At 42.0% G+C, this 14,717-nt stretch overlaps 2 protein-coding genes across 6 annotated transcripts in view; both read left to right on the forward strand.

Moving 5' to 3' along the window:
* Nucleotides 1-6,502, forward strand: part of MYT1 (myelin transcription factor 1) — a 157,097-nt gene extending 150,595 nt beyond the window's left edge. For all 5 annotated transcript variants that reach the window (XM_072996723.2, XM_072996725.2, XM_072996727.2 and 2 more), the window contains one exon: nt 4,533-6,502. In XM_072996723.2, coding sequence (XP_072852824.2) covers nt 4,533-4,673 — 141 coding nt within the window. In that variant the 3' untranslated portion in view covers nt 4,674-6,502. The remainder of the gene's footprint in view (nt 1-4,532) is intronic.
* PCMTD2 (protein-L-isoaspartate (D-aspartate) O-methyltransferase domain containing 2) overlaps nt 1-14,717 on the forward strand; it is a 99,058-nt gene that overhangs the window by 50,501 nt on the left and 33,840 nt on the right. The gene's annotated exons all lie outside the window — the stretch shown is intronic.

Consider the following 14,717-nt stretch of genomic DNA (forward strand, 5'->3'; position numbering starts at 1 on the left):
ACATTTTTCTAACGTGTCTTTTTGCATGCACTTCGACAAATGTTTGTGGACATTTTTCAAATGTTCACATATTTGGTGGCATACACGTCTACAGAATATGCATGGTTTGGTGCACATTTCTCCATCACAAAATGCACGACACGTCTCAGAAATGAGCAGACATTTCAGGCCAGATATATTCTGCTCTGTTACCAATTCTGAGGAGCAAAGTGGGTCCTGAGCTAAGAGATTGGCTTGTATCTGTTACTTATCACTAGTTACTGCTTGGCTCTAATTAGAAGGACCCAGCACAGCGAAGGGCTTCCTCCTGTTTTCATCCGAAGATGTGACTAGACACATAAACTGAAACAAGCTGGCTTGAACTGAGAAAGGTCACTTAAGGATTCATAGAGGTGTGATCGCTGGCTGGGTAGTTTAGTGGTTACCTAAACCACCGACCTATCCAGGTTGATCCATAACAGGTGGTTAAAACTGCAGCCCTAAAACCACATGCAGATTTCCAAGCCAAGCCCCGTCAAACACCCTCCACAAAAGGGAGAGTACCACGTAAAAGCAAAAACAGATGTGGTTTTCCAGTTATTTCTGTCTTTGTTTCACTTTGGGTTGGTTTTAACAGTCTCTGGGAACCTGGAGGATTGCTGGGGAGACACAAACTTGCCATACATCTTCTGACGTTGTCCACTTATGATCTAGAAACTTCACCTTTTAGCCCAGATATCTCTGCCTTTTTTATGATAAGCAACCATGTTATCACTCCCTCCCACTGGTCTCTCTTTTTGTGCTATCTGTTGTCTTCTCTACAACTCATAGTCCAAGCAAGCAAGAAAATAATAGAAGGAATTTTATGAAGCAAAACAAAAAAAGCCTCTTGAGTCTAAAACAACGTGAGCGGAGACAGGGCAGAACTTAATATCAGAAAAAGATCTTACATGTCCCATTTTAAAATAAGAAGTTTCTGCTGTCTTCTGACTACCTGTCACGAGAACAATCACAACCATAAAGGGGATATATTATAGTTAACATAACAGGGCTTACAGTAACCAGCATGTTGCCATAGTGTTTAGAAGACAGAGAGAAATGTGACAATGAAAACACTCAAACAGAGCATCTGAAAGGAGATATTAATTACTTTCTCTGTTTCCAGAATGTTAATTGTGTTGTTTGACACTGGAGTCAGACAAGTAACCAGCATGTAGTGGTGTAGCTTAATCTAAATTATGTTTACACATAAACAGGCCCTGATGAATTGAGTAGGGCTTTCTTCTTAGTAAGCACGCTTAGGGCTACAACCTGAAAACACTTCTATTAATGATGCAAGTGTGGGTTTTTTATGTCATTTATAATCATTATTAACAATTATGTGCTATTAAGTCAATTCCAAGTTACTACAACACTTTCAAGATTTGCTAGGGATAAAGTGCTTAGAAATGGCTTCCCAGCCGCTCCTTCTGGTGGCGCTCCAGGATTATGCATCTTTTCTGCAAGGCCACAGAGTTGGCAGGGTACTTAAGACCAGCCACTGTACAGATGATATTGGCTGGGCCCTCTCCCGGAAGTCACATCGGGAATCAAACTCCTTGTCCTGGCTCCCGGTGCTCCAACCCACTGAGTCACCCAGCTAGTTGTGCCATTTATGAATGGTACTAAATCAGGAGAACCCTGAAAGAAAAATCAAAGAGGCATTCCAAGTAACACAAGTTTTTTGTTCACATCCGAGGTTGCAGTGAAAGGGAGTTGACTTGCCTGTAATAATCACAGTATACTTGGAAAGGCTGCAATGAATCATCTTCTCCAACCCTCAGCTATAAGGTTAGCCATCCTGTGTCTATATTGTAAATATATACAGCGGTGCCTCGCTTGACAACGTTAATTCGTTCCAGCAAAATCCCTGTAGAGCGAAAATGTTGGCAAACAAAATTAAAAAAAAACACATTGAAACTCATTGAAAACCGTTCAATGTGTTCTAATGGGCTGAATACCTGCTTGTCCAGTGAAGATCCTCCATACGGCGCCATTTTCTGGTGCCTGTTAAGCAAAAAAGCCTTCCTAAAAACAGTGGGGGGCCATTTTCTTCAGCCAGTGGCCATTTTGAAACCCGACAAATCGTCGTAACGTGAAAATCGATTCCTGAAGTAGGGAAGCGATCATCGCAAAGTGGAAAACCCCCATTTAAACCATTGTTTTGCAATTGCTAATTGTACAGCGATTTCCTCGTTAAACGAGGCAATCGTTAAGCGAGCCACCATTGTATATATTTCAGCTGGCTTCAATCTTTCCTGGCATTCCTTCCCCCAGTTTTCCAGGGAAAGTAAACACTCCAAATTTCTTAAAAATTAAGGCACGGCTAATCTCTTTTAAGTCACTCAGTACACAGAATATGTGGTTTGCATGAAACCAAGGGATGCCTAGTTGTCAGTGCTATATTCATTTGGAATGGGAATAAAGCCCATTGAATTAAATGGGATTTACAGTGCAATCCTGTTTCCAAGATGTGCCAGCTGTAATGGCTTAAGAACAGGCAAAGGTCTCTCTCACCACCATAAGCTGGCAAAATTGACCTTGTGCTTTGGCCAACAGATTTTTCACCCCTTGTATTCCAAACCATAAGGTAAAAATACAGTAAGACCCCAGTAGAGTATTCATAGCAAATCAGTTCCAATCACTCGCCCCCATGGGTGCTGAAAAACATGGCTTATAGCAAACGCTATTATGACAGCAAATGCTAACTAACATGGCTTCTGTCTCCCTCTCCTGGCCGCTTCCGGTAACTTCATCATTAAAAATATATACAGTGGGCCCTCGACTTACGAATGGTCCTAGTTGCAAACATTTCGGGTTACGAACCCGGTCTCATAGGAAACTATGGACCCTTCTTGCGAACGCGGAATCGAGTTATGAAGCAAAAAAAGGGAAAAAGGGGGGGAAAGGGAAAAAAAGAAAAAATTCTGTCCCTAGTGGTAGGAACGGATTAAGCAGCTTTGCATTAGTTCCTATGGGAACTAATGAATTGACTTGCGAACCGCCCCTCGATTTAAGAACCAAAAACAGCCAGAACGGATTAAATGGTTTTATATGCATTCCTATGCGAAATGCTGATTCGAGTTACAAACTTTTGGGTTACGAACGGACTTCCAGGACAGATTAAGTTCGTAAGTTGAGGGCCCACTTTATTCCGGGGAATTATAAAAATATATTTTTAATATTTCCAGACCGTGGATTAGTGAATCAGTGGATACTGGCCCTGTGTGTAAGCGGGTAACTAGTATATTAAAAAGAAACTGTTTTATTGCAATGAGTTCACTGTTGTCACCTAGCCATTTGGAAAATGTGGATGTCTTCCCACTGCAATATCTTTGCAGCAATATCTAATTTTCTGAATACTGGGTGTGCAACTGTGCCTGAGAAAATTATTATTATTATTATTATTTCCCATGCTTCTGCCTATTCCATAAATGTCTGTCATTCACAGTCTTCAATCTCTCCCAACCAATGAACCCAAATATGGGAAGCCACTGGATCTCTCCCCTAAGTCTCTTCTGCTGGTTTGTAACTTTTGGGTGCACCAATATTGGGCTCATTGAGCCATTCAGAGCCAAGCAGTGAATGGAGGACCAGAACTGAGACTTTGCAGTCTTCTTGTTGCATACCACCCTGCTACCAATGGCGCAGAGACCGTAAAAGCCTCTCCTACTCCTAAACTCACCTGTCCCATCCCTGTGTCTATGACATCATTAAAGGCCCTTCCAGCACACATTTCAGGTGATGGTCCTGACATTTCAGGGAATGGTACACTGATGACCCAAAACCTTGTGCTGACCAGTGATGATTTGGGACAGGTGGGATGTGGGGTGGGGATTTTCAGAAGGAGTCCTCTTGTAAAAATGCACACAACACTGGTTGGAATCTTGAGAACTGAAACTTTGAAGGATTATCTATACAGTGGTGCCTCGCTAGACAGTTACCCCGCATGACAGTTTTTTCACTAGACATTGACTTTTTGCGATCGCTATAGCGATTCGCAAAACAGTGATTCCTATGGGGGAATTTCGCTGGACAATGTTTGGTCCCTGCTTCGCAAACTGATTTTTGCTAGACAATGATTTTGACAGCTCCCTCCGCACTCGCAAAACAGATTTTTTTCGGGACCTAAGCTTCACAAGACAGTGATTTAAACAGCTGATCGGCAGTTCGCAAAGCGGCTTTCCTATGGCCGATCTTCGCTAGGCAACGACGATTCTTCCCCATTGGAACGAATTAAACAGGTTTCAATGTATTCCAATGGGGAAATGCTTTTCGCTAGACACTAATTTCGCTAAACAGCGATTTCAATGGAACGGATTATCATCGTCTAGCGAGGCACCACTGTATGCTTTTCTCAAAAGAAGGAGGAGAGATGACATGCCTGCCAGCAATGTGGATGTAATTTGAGCCCAAGTGTACAGCGTTTTCTTTTCTGGGCTCTTCAAGGAGCCATAATTGTTGCGAGTGTTAATTTGTCTTCTGTGTTGTTGTTGTTGTTTTGTTGGACCTAGGAGCCAATCAGCGAGCAGAACTTTGATGCATATGTCAACACCCTTACTGATATGTATACAAACCAGGAGTGTTATCAGAATCCAGAGAACAAAGACCTCCTGGAAAGCATCAAGCAGGCCATTAAAGGGATTAAGGTCTAAGTACAGCTTGACAAAAAAGAAAAAGGGGAAAAGAAAGAAAAGAAAGAAAAGGAGAAGAAAAAGAAGAAGAAATGGAAGTTGAAAGGAACTGGAAGGGGACCTTCAGTTTGCATATTCAGGTTTAAAAGTTAAGAAACTCGTTGAATGAATGAATAAAAGGACCAAAACTGAACCAAGAGGCCATTCACAAGAAGCCGAACTGAATTCAGATGTTTTCGTTTACTCGACAGCGTCCCTTTGGCAAAATAGTGGGAGCTTTCTTTTGGTTGGTTTTTTTTTTTTACCCCATTCTATATGGATGGGGATTCAAAGACAGTCTTGGATGCAGATGGAGATCCTAGATCTTCTCAAGATACGGGGGCACTTCCACCAAAAGAGGAGGCTTCATAGTAGAGTTAGTCCAAGATCTAGAGAGTATTTAAACGGGCAAGGCTTTTGTCTGTAGCTTACACAACCGGTTCCACAACCTCCGTGTTGCCTGCAGTTGTGTCCCCAGACCGTACATACCTGATGAATTAAGCTGGAGCTACACAGAAATCTGGGCTGGGATTCTTAATTCCACCAGAGATTCCAAAGCCTGCTGGACACAAGAACTCTTGACAAGTATTATAGAATAGCATTATTTTTTAATTTCCAAAAGAGCAGCTGTGGATCTCCAGTGGGAAGCGCAATGGAAAAAAAAATTTACAAAAGGTTCTCAGGGAAGCTTTTTCGGACTTTGCAACTACAGTATTCCTTTGTCCGTCTGTTAAAAAAAAAGATGATGATGATGATGATGATAGCTATTAATAAACAGACCAACATGGGAACATTTTGTATGGAAGAACTCTAAATGTGTCATAGTCCAGTGTACATGAGTTTTGGAAAGTCCTTTTTGCTGACTGTTCTGGTTCTGTTCGTCGTTGCCGTCATCGTTGAGTAACTGCAGAAGTACCGCAGGCATCCATGCCAGAGACATATTTTAAGGTACAAAAGGGAGTCTGTGAAGAGTTATTTTGCTCTTTTTAATGTGGACTTTGGCTACAACGTACATGGTAATTTTTGTTGTTCTCGTCATCGTTCTACGCTTTTTTCCCCCTACATTTTTTTGGGGGGGGGGTACGTTTTGCAAAAACAGAGTGATTGTCATTCTACAAAAGGAACAATTGGCTTTAGATCTTCCAAAGAACCACCTGATTTTGTGCTGAGTGTGTGTTTTTTTAGGTACCCCTCCAGTTATATATAGCCTGCTGTGCACTTAAAGAGCTACTGTAAAGTGAATGTCTCTTAGCAAAACAAATGTTGCTTATCGGCACCACTCGGATATGTATTGCCAGATCTGTAACAGGAACTAAGAGTGTTGGGGAAAAACATAGATATTGGTTCAGCAGGTAGATTATTAACTTCTCTTTAAAATGCTTGATTAGTACCTGGGGGATATGCAGCCACTGGCAACACGCTGGGCCATAAACTGGGTGGGAACAGATTATAAATTCTGGAAAACTGCCCTCGCACTGTATCAACTGCCAAAAGGTCAAGCAAATGTCTGCCTCCCACACCAGTCCCAAAAGCATGAAAATGCAGTTGAAAGACAACCCCTCTGTTCTCCCCTAGCACACACTTATGTCTCCTTACACAGATCTTCATCTCAAACTATGAAGGGTGGCCCCGATCCATCCAAAAGCCAGTAGATTGGTTAGATGAATTCAACAAGATAAAATATTAAGATGTTTAGGGTGCTTAAATCCTGCTTCTATTGGCAATAATTTGATTTTCACAGCTAAACCCCACTTCCTGCTAACTTCTGAGGCTGCAATTCTATACCTGCTTACCTGGGAATATGACCCATGGAACTCAATGAGACTTGTTTATTTTAAACAAAAATTGTGCATAGGATTGTGCTGTACATGTGTTTTTCAGCTAGCTAGGGTAGTTGTGGGATTTTTTTCCCCTTCCCAAATATACTAAGTGAAATCCTGGCTTCATTGAAATGAATGGGAAAAACATGTTGATTATGGTGAGTACAAGAGCTTCTAAAGCAACATTTCTAAAACATTTCTTCATACACATGTGTGTGCCAACTTTTCCCTTCTGGATTTGGTCCTTTACACCAGTGGTCCCCAACCTTGGGCCTCCAGATGTTCTTTGACTACAACTCCCAGAAGTCTTCACCACCACTTCTGCTGGCCAGGATTTCTGGGAGTTGAAGTCCAAGAACATCTGGAGGCCCAAGGTTGGGGACCACTGCTTAACACCATATCAAATGCTGCTTCAGAAGGTTCACTGCTTTTGAAAAATGGGGAGGCTTTTTTGAGGAGTTGAAAGGCTAACACAATGAGAAAGGGGAGCTGATGAACTTCTCTCTGCGAATAAATTAAGGCCTACTTTTTGGAACCTAAAAAAGATTCTACCTGAAATCGACACATGGGGTTACTCGGGAGCATTTTCATATGTGAGGCTTTGCTGATCCCTAGCCATAAACTAGTGCATCTCTTTAAACTTCAGCATGTGAGTGACCAATCATTTCTACAGTATGAGGAAAAGCAGAAAAGAGGTGTTTATAATATAGATTGCATGTTGGCATTATGTCATGGATTGAAACAAGAACCGCTCTAAGCCTCTGTGTGAAAATGCCTTAAAAGCCTGATCTTATATACTGTATACTTAGGCTATAAACTAAAATCATTGGCACTGGGAAGGTCCAAAATGCAACAACCACTAGAGCAGGAAGAAGAGGAGGGGGAAAAACGTGGGTGACTTTACTCAAATGTATAGCATTCTGGTAGAACCCAAGTGTTATTCATTTGAGTAAATCGACTTATGTTGGAAGATGATTCTAACATTGGGCTCTTTGGCTTGGCTTATTTATGTGAATGGTGGAAAGTGCAAAAAGGGAAAAAAAGGAAGCAAAAATAATTGATAGGAAGTATTAAACACATATGATGCTTTCAATATGTAAATAGAGTCCAATTTGGTGGTAATTGCAGCTCATTTAGTATTTAAAAGTAGAGAAATTGCACTTCCTTAAAAGAAAAAAGAAGGGTGGGGGGGAGTAGTTAGCTGAATGATCCTGTAAATTAATTGAGGGTGCATCCAAATGCACAGACTATGAGTGGTGGAACCGCTATAGAAGTTCACTCACTGTGTTTTGTTCACACATCCAGGCCCTAGTCATGGGGAAAAGCTGCTTATTGTAGCTGCGGCGAGAGGCAAGGTATTCATAGCACTGATTGGCTAGTACCCGTGCCATCCTTAATTCAGTTATCCAGACCTGTTGCTCAGCTTCTAAACAATTGTGTTTTTTCTATTGAAACACTGATCAAATATTGTTGGGTAAAGTTGCAAGGAGCGTAACCAGGAGAGTAGAAGACAGCCAATTTTATTTACGGACAAATAGGTATGTCAGAAGTATTGGGAAGGTGGTTCACACCACTGGAGGGGGGGAAAACACAGTGAGCATTCTTTCTATATGTGTCCTAATTTGATGAAAATGTACGTAATTTATATTTGCAACACCTTATGTTTATTTTAATTGTTTTTGGCTATTTATTAAATGCATTTTATTTATTGAATTTATACTTCTGTTGAAGCTGGACATCACATCATGAGAAAGGAAAGGAGGCAAAATAAAAATTCCCTGAAAGTAATATGTTTTTGATCAATAAAACAATAATATTCCCTCTAAGAAAGAAAGAAAAAGAAAAAATCTAACTTTTGCGTGTAATTTTGATGCAACCAAGTTATTTTTTATATATTTTTGTTATTTATTCTTTTACCGATGGGAATTTTTTAAAAGATATTTTATAACTGAAGTGCTTTTTTTAAGAAACGTTTTTTGTTTGCTTTCTTTTGGGTGGGGAAAATGCAGAAAGAGAGAGAGAGAGAGAGAGAGAGACTGATTTCTTTCCTTTATTTCTTTTGTCTTCTTGGCATTTTTTATTGTTTCAGGCACTGATAATGGTTAAAAAAAAGTTTTAAACCTGTAATTTATTATTTATTTAATATTTAAATTAAACATTAAAAAATTGATCTGTGCTCTTGTTGTATATTTATTTTGTCATGTTTGTGTGTCAGTTATGTGATGGCTGAGTAACTGTTTATGTGAAGGAATACTGTTCATATTCAAATAATAAAGAATCACATTGGAAAAAAAATACTACGGGCTACATGTTCTTCTGTGAAAAAGGAAAATCAAATTAATCCTATGAACGTCTATCCTTGAGAAACAAATTAAATAGGATGCAGCACCTAATAGGCTGCCTAACAAGGAGCACCATCATCGATTCATCTAATTCTATACTTTATGACCAACAGCAAGAGTCAGGCAGTCTTCCTCCTCCACCAGAGCTTGAGAAAAAAAGGTGTTTACTGTGTTAACACTAAAAGTGTTACTTCGGCATCAAACAGGAGGAAGGCATCTATTTTTCAAAAAAATAAAAAATAAAAATAACATTTTGAAATTTACACCAGGAGATTTTCATTGTGACTCCCCTGGCATTCTTTTCATGCATCACTTGAACTGGGCCTGTTTAGCCTTGAGAAAAGAAGACGGATGGGAGACAGGATAACACTTTCAAATGCTTGAAAGGCAGTCCTCCAGAGGAAGGGCAGGATCTGCTCTCCCTCATCCCAGCATGCAGGACACATTAGAACAGGCTCAAGTTGGAACTGTGGAACTCCTTGCCACAGGATGTGGTGATGGCGTCTGGCCTAGATGCCTTTAAAAGGAGATTGGACAGATTCCTGGAGGAAAAGTCCATTGCAGGTGACAACCTATGATGTGGATCTATAATCTCCAGGTCTCAAAGGAAGGGACATCCAAAGGCCAGGTGCAGGGGAGGGGGATCAGGAGACAGGTTTCTTGTGGTCTCGTAAGCCCCCAGAGGCCTCTGGGGTGGCTGTGAGATACAGGGAGCTGGGCTAGAGGGGCCCTTGTCCTGATCCAGCAAGGCTCTTCTTATCTTAAAAAAAGCCAGATTCAGGCTGAATATCAGGGAAAACTTCTTAATTGTTAGTGCAGTACAACAATGGAACCAATTGTTTTGGGAGGTAGCGAGCACTACAACACTGGAGGCATTCAAGAGACAATTGGACAACTATCTGTCAGATCTGCTTTGATTTGAATTCCTGCCTTGAACAGGGGGTCGGACTCGATGGCCTTAGAGGCCCCTTCCAGCTCCATGATTCTAGGATTTTATGACTCAGCCTCCTTTTAGCAGGTGTTACTGGAGGAAACAGATAGCCTAGACCAGTGTTCCCCAACCTTGGGCTTCCAGATGTTCTTGGACTTCAATTCCCAGAAATCCTGGCCATCAGAGGTGGTGGTGAAGGCTTCTGGGAGTTGTAGTCCAAGAACATCTGGAGGCCCAAGGTTGGGGAACACTGACCTAGACCCATTTTAATCAGGGTTCAGGGCATACCATGCCACTGAAATGGCACTTGGTCATCTTGGAAGATGATCTCCCGAAGGAGGCAGACAAGGTTAATGTAACCTTGTTGGTCTTCCTGGATCTTTCTGCAGACTTTGATGTTGTCAACCACCGTATCCTTCTCAAAGGGCTATCGAGGCTGGGGTTTTAGGGTGCTGTTCTTCAGTACTTCCACTCCTTTCTTGATGGCCGATCTCAGCCACTACCACTTGGGGAGGCGATGGCCACCTCTTGGGTCCACTATTACGGGTCCCTCAGGGATTTGCCCTGTCCCCAGTGCATTTCAACATCTATATGAAGCCGTTGGGATAAGTCATAGGGATATCTGGAGTTCACTGGCATCAATACAAGGATGACACACAACTGCATCTCTCCTTTTCCTCATCTGCAGGTGATGCTGTACAGTTCCTTGAGCCCTGCTTAGTGTCAATAACAAACTGAATGAAGGCCAGTAAAATGAAACTGAAGCTAGATAAGACAGATCCTACTGTTGGGAGGATCATCAGACCAGTTAGAGAAATATTTATTTATTTTTATTTATTTATTTATTCGATTTATATCCCGCCCATCTGGTATATTCTACCACTCTGGGCAGCTTACAACACAACATAAATAAATTAAAATAACACAAAAGCATTACAATACAAACAATAACAGATACAGTGTAGAATATAGTAAATAATAAATAACAAAGAAGGAGTCAGGTGTTGACAGGAGGGAAGGCCTGGATGTATAACCATGTTTTTAGTTGGCTTTTAAAATTTACTTGATCTCCCTGAAGGATTGTGTTCAGAGCTTGGCTGTACTCTTGGGCCCATCTCTCTCTCTATGAAAGCATGTATATCTGCTGGGGGCAAGAGTGCCTTTTATGAACTTCAGACATGTCCCTCCCTGGAGAAGAAATGCCTAATGACAGTGGTTCATGCATTGCTAATCTCTAAAATAGACTACTGTAATGCTCTCCAGGTAGGGCTGCCCTTGAAGTCAGTTTAGAATCTTCAGCATGTCCAAAAGCCATGAGCAGGTAGAAACTGGGGGAAAACTGGAAAGCCAGAAAGCCAGAAGCATGCATACAGAACATCTGTTCATTTTTGAGTACCAGGTTTTGCACGGATTTCAACAAAAATGTTCCAGCATCCAGATGACATTCTGTTACTATGTACCACTTTTCCCCATGGTTTCCACACCTTTGTGATTCTCTCCAAACCTAAGGTTTATTTTCCTAATACTGCTTTTATACCAAGCAGGGGGGTTTAGCACTATGACAACTGAAAGCATTTAACACTAAGGCAAGCAACCAACGAAGCACATGAAAACACCCACACCCCATACATCCCCGTTCCCCCCCCCATCATCACACCTTCCAGAACCAAAGGGATTGCCACTGCATATCCTTGCAGCAGATAAAGGCACAGAAAACTTTTCAGAAAAGTGCCAAAAGGTTAACAAATAAAGCTTTCTTCTGGGGTATTGGAGAGGATAAAGCCTTTACATTTCTGCCTTGTTCTGCAGGTGTTAAAGACACATTTGTTCCCTTTTTATATGAAATAGACACTGTATGGGCATTTTATATGATAGATAATAGTTTGGACTGGAGTTCTGCTCCTCCAACGTCAAATGAAAGCAATACAAGTACGCCATCTGGAAGAGCTGTTACTGGGACCTGCTACAGTAAGTATTATAGCATTTGCTGACAGAGCCAGTGCAAATCAGGGCCCACAAACCTATCCTATCTCTTGAATGCAAGGGAAAGAAATGTCTCTCTTCGGTATTCAGTCCTTAAGATAACAAATACCTTGTAGTGGATGACCCTGTTCTTTGCTAGCTTGTCAAACCCAGAACATTTGCTCATCAGTTACAGTCAAGAAACATAGCAAAGCCATCTCCTTGTCCTGGTCAGACTGAACGAGAGATTTTTAGAATCCTTCCTCTGGAAGAATATTTACATCAATGGCTTGCAGCAAAAGCAGTAAAGGATTCTGCTGCAGCTGAAGTACAATGATAAGGTTTATGATGGGTATGAGTTTTTGCAGGCAAGTACAAGTCATCAGGCGCATGTCATACATCCTGTAGGGATGCATACAGATGTTCTAACAGCTGGAGAAACTATACCGGAAGATGAAAAGGAGGACAAACCAAAGGTATTGTGTAAGAGAAGGCTAAATGCAAAGATTCTTAGTAAGATTAAGGAACTGCCTAGAAAAGTCATTTGTAGGGTTTGGTTTTTTCTCCTTAATCCTCCACCTTTCAACTCCCCCAATTTCCCTCATACTGTCCTCTTCTTCTGCTGGCACTTAACCCCACCCCACCCCTTTGGGAGTGTTTCCAATCATCAGTTCCCATTTCTTCCCAAAAATGCTCAAACTTCTTTTTTTTTCTGTACTGAGTTGACAGTATAGCGCTAATCTGACAAAAGCTTCAGATTGGGGTATTCCAAGGACAGTAGCGCATCCAGGAAGTGACACAGAGCTAAGCTTGACTCCCCAGTACAAAGCTAATAATAAACCATAGATTTTGGGAGGGACAAAAAGCTGAAAAAAGGTACAAAGTGAGATTGAAAGAATGTTGTAAAATGTCAAGCAGATTTCCAGTACGATCAATGTCCTTAAGGTAGAATAAATACAACAATTGTTAGACCCGTTAAACAGATGCATTATTATAGAGAGAGATGTTAAAGGCACCTCTCTAATAATAGAGAGAGTGGTGTCTGACCAGCTCCAGGTCCTTTTGGATGGAACCAATGCCCTGGATCCATTCCAGTCGGGCTTCACCATGGCATTGAAACGGCATTGGTTGCCCTGCTGGATGACCTGTTGAGGGAGGCTGATGGGCAAAATGTCTCTGTTGGTCCTTCTTGATATCTCAGCCGTCTTTGATACCATCAACCACGGTATCCTACTGGGGAGGTTCTCTGAGTTGGGAATCGGTGGTCTGGCACTTGCGTGGCTCCGATCCTTCTTGGAAGACCCTCACCAGAGAGTCCAGCTTGGGGAGTGTGTTTTGGCCCATGGAGTCTCAACTGTTTAATATCTATATGAGGCCTCTGGATGGAGTCATCAGGGGATGTGGGGCTTCATGTCATCAGTACGCTGGTGACACCCATCTCTACATCTTTTTTCCAACAACAATGGATGCTGTTCCATCCCTTCAGCGCTGCCTGGAGGCTGTACTGCAATGGATGCAGAAGAATGGACTGAGGCTGAATCAGGATAGGATGGAGGTCCTGAGGGTGGGTGGTTTGGGAAACTCCTTCTCTTTTGGGGGAGTGACTCTCACCGCAAAGAGTAAGGTTCATAGCTTGGGGGTCCATCTGGATCTTGCACTCACCATGGAAACCCAGGTAGCATCAGTGGTCCACTCTGCCTATTTCCATCTCTGGCGGATTGCCCAGCTGCATCCCTATCTTGATATCAGGGCTCTCACCATTCTGGTCCATGCGCGTGTAGTCTCGAGATTAGACTACTGTAATGCGCTCTACGTGGGGCTACCATTGAGATTGATACAGAAGCTTTAAATGGTGCAGAACGCGGCGGCCAGACTTCTCACTGGGGTGAGAAAACATCAGTGTATCTCCCCTACTCTGGCTGCCTTGCATTGGCTGCCCATTCATTTCCCCATTGATTTCAAAGTGTTAATGATGACATATAAAGCCTCAACGGTTTAGGACTTCGATATCTAGCAGAATACCTCCTCTCACCTAGATCTACCCGAATCACTCATTCTAGCCAAGAAGGGCAGATGAGGGGCCTAACGCCAAGGGGGGCCTGGAGAGAAAGAACACTGCCTTCTCGGCAGTGGCCCCTCACCTCTGGAACAGTCTACCTTCAGAAATTTGCCTGGTTCCCTCACTGGGTGTTTTCAAGAGCAATCTTAAGACCTAGCTCGGTCCCATTTCCCTCAGCACCTCAGAGCTCACCCTGTGCCTCCATAACCAACTTTTTACTTCATTTGAGGGGGCATAAATAATACAATTTCTTATTATTAGACTGGTTCTTTGCCCTCACCAGAGCCAAAGGGACCTTTCTTTCAGTGGCTTTCCTTATAACTAGGTTGCGCTTTTCCCAGCAGCTTGCCTCGGCTACTCCCAAGCTCACAACTCTTACCACAATATTTCCCTGTCTGGGTGATTCTTGTCTCCAGACACAAGAACAACTTTCTGCTTAGCTTTTCTTTACTTTTAGCTTTTATTATCACCTCAGATCTATTCTGACTTAGGCTTCTACCCCACCCTCTATTGCTCGGATTTTGAGCTAGCCACTTGGTCTTGTAAATCCTGAGGTAAATTTAAGAGTCACTTAAAGACTTGGCTCTTTAGGCAGGCCTTCCCGCCAGCCAACACTTGATTTTTTCTCTCTCTTTAGTTTTCCTTTTTCCCCATGTTGAACTTCTAAATCTGTTGATTCAATTATGTGATTGTTTTATGACTATTTTTATGATGTTTTATAACTGCTTGTAAGCCACCCCAAGTAGACTCTGTCTAGAGGAGTGGGGTAGAAATCGAATAATAAATTAAATAAAAATAAATGGTTTCTCTTTAGTAGTTATTTTCCCTATCTTAGGATTCTCCAGATCTGGGTTCAGAAGCCCCCAAACTAAGTCTTCCACAAGACTCTAACGGGTGACCACTTCTTGCCAC

Source organism: Pogona vitticeps, chromosome 4, assembly GCF_051106095.1.
Source record: "Pogona vitticeps strain Pit_001003342236 chromosome 4, PviZW2.1, whole genome shotgun sequence".
Lineage (NCBI taxonomy): Eukaryota > Metazoa > Chordata > Lepidosauria > Squamata > Agamidae > Pogona > Pogona vitticeps.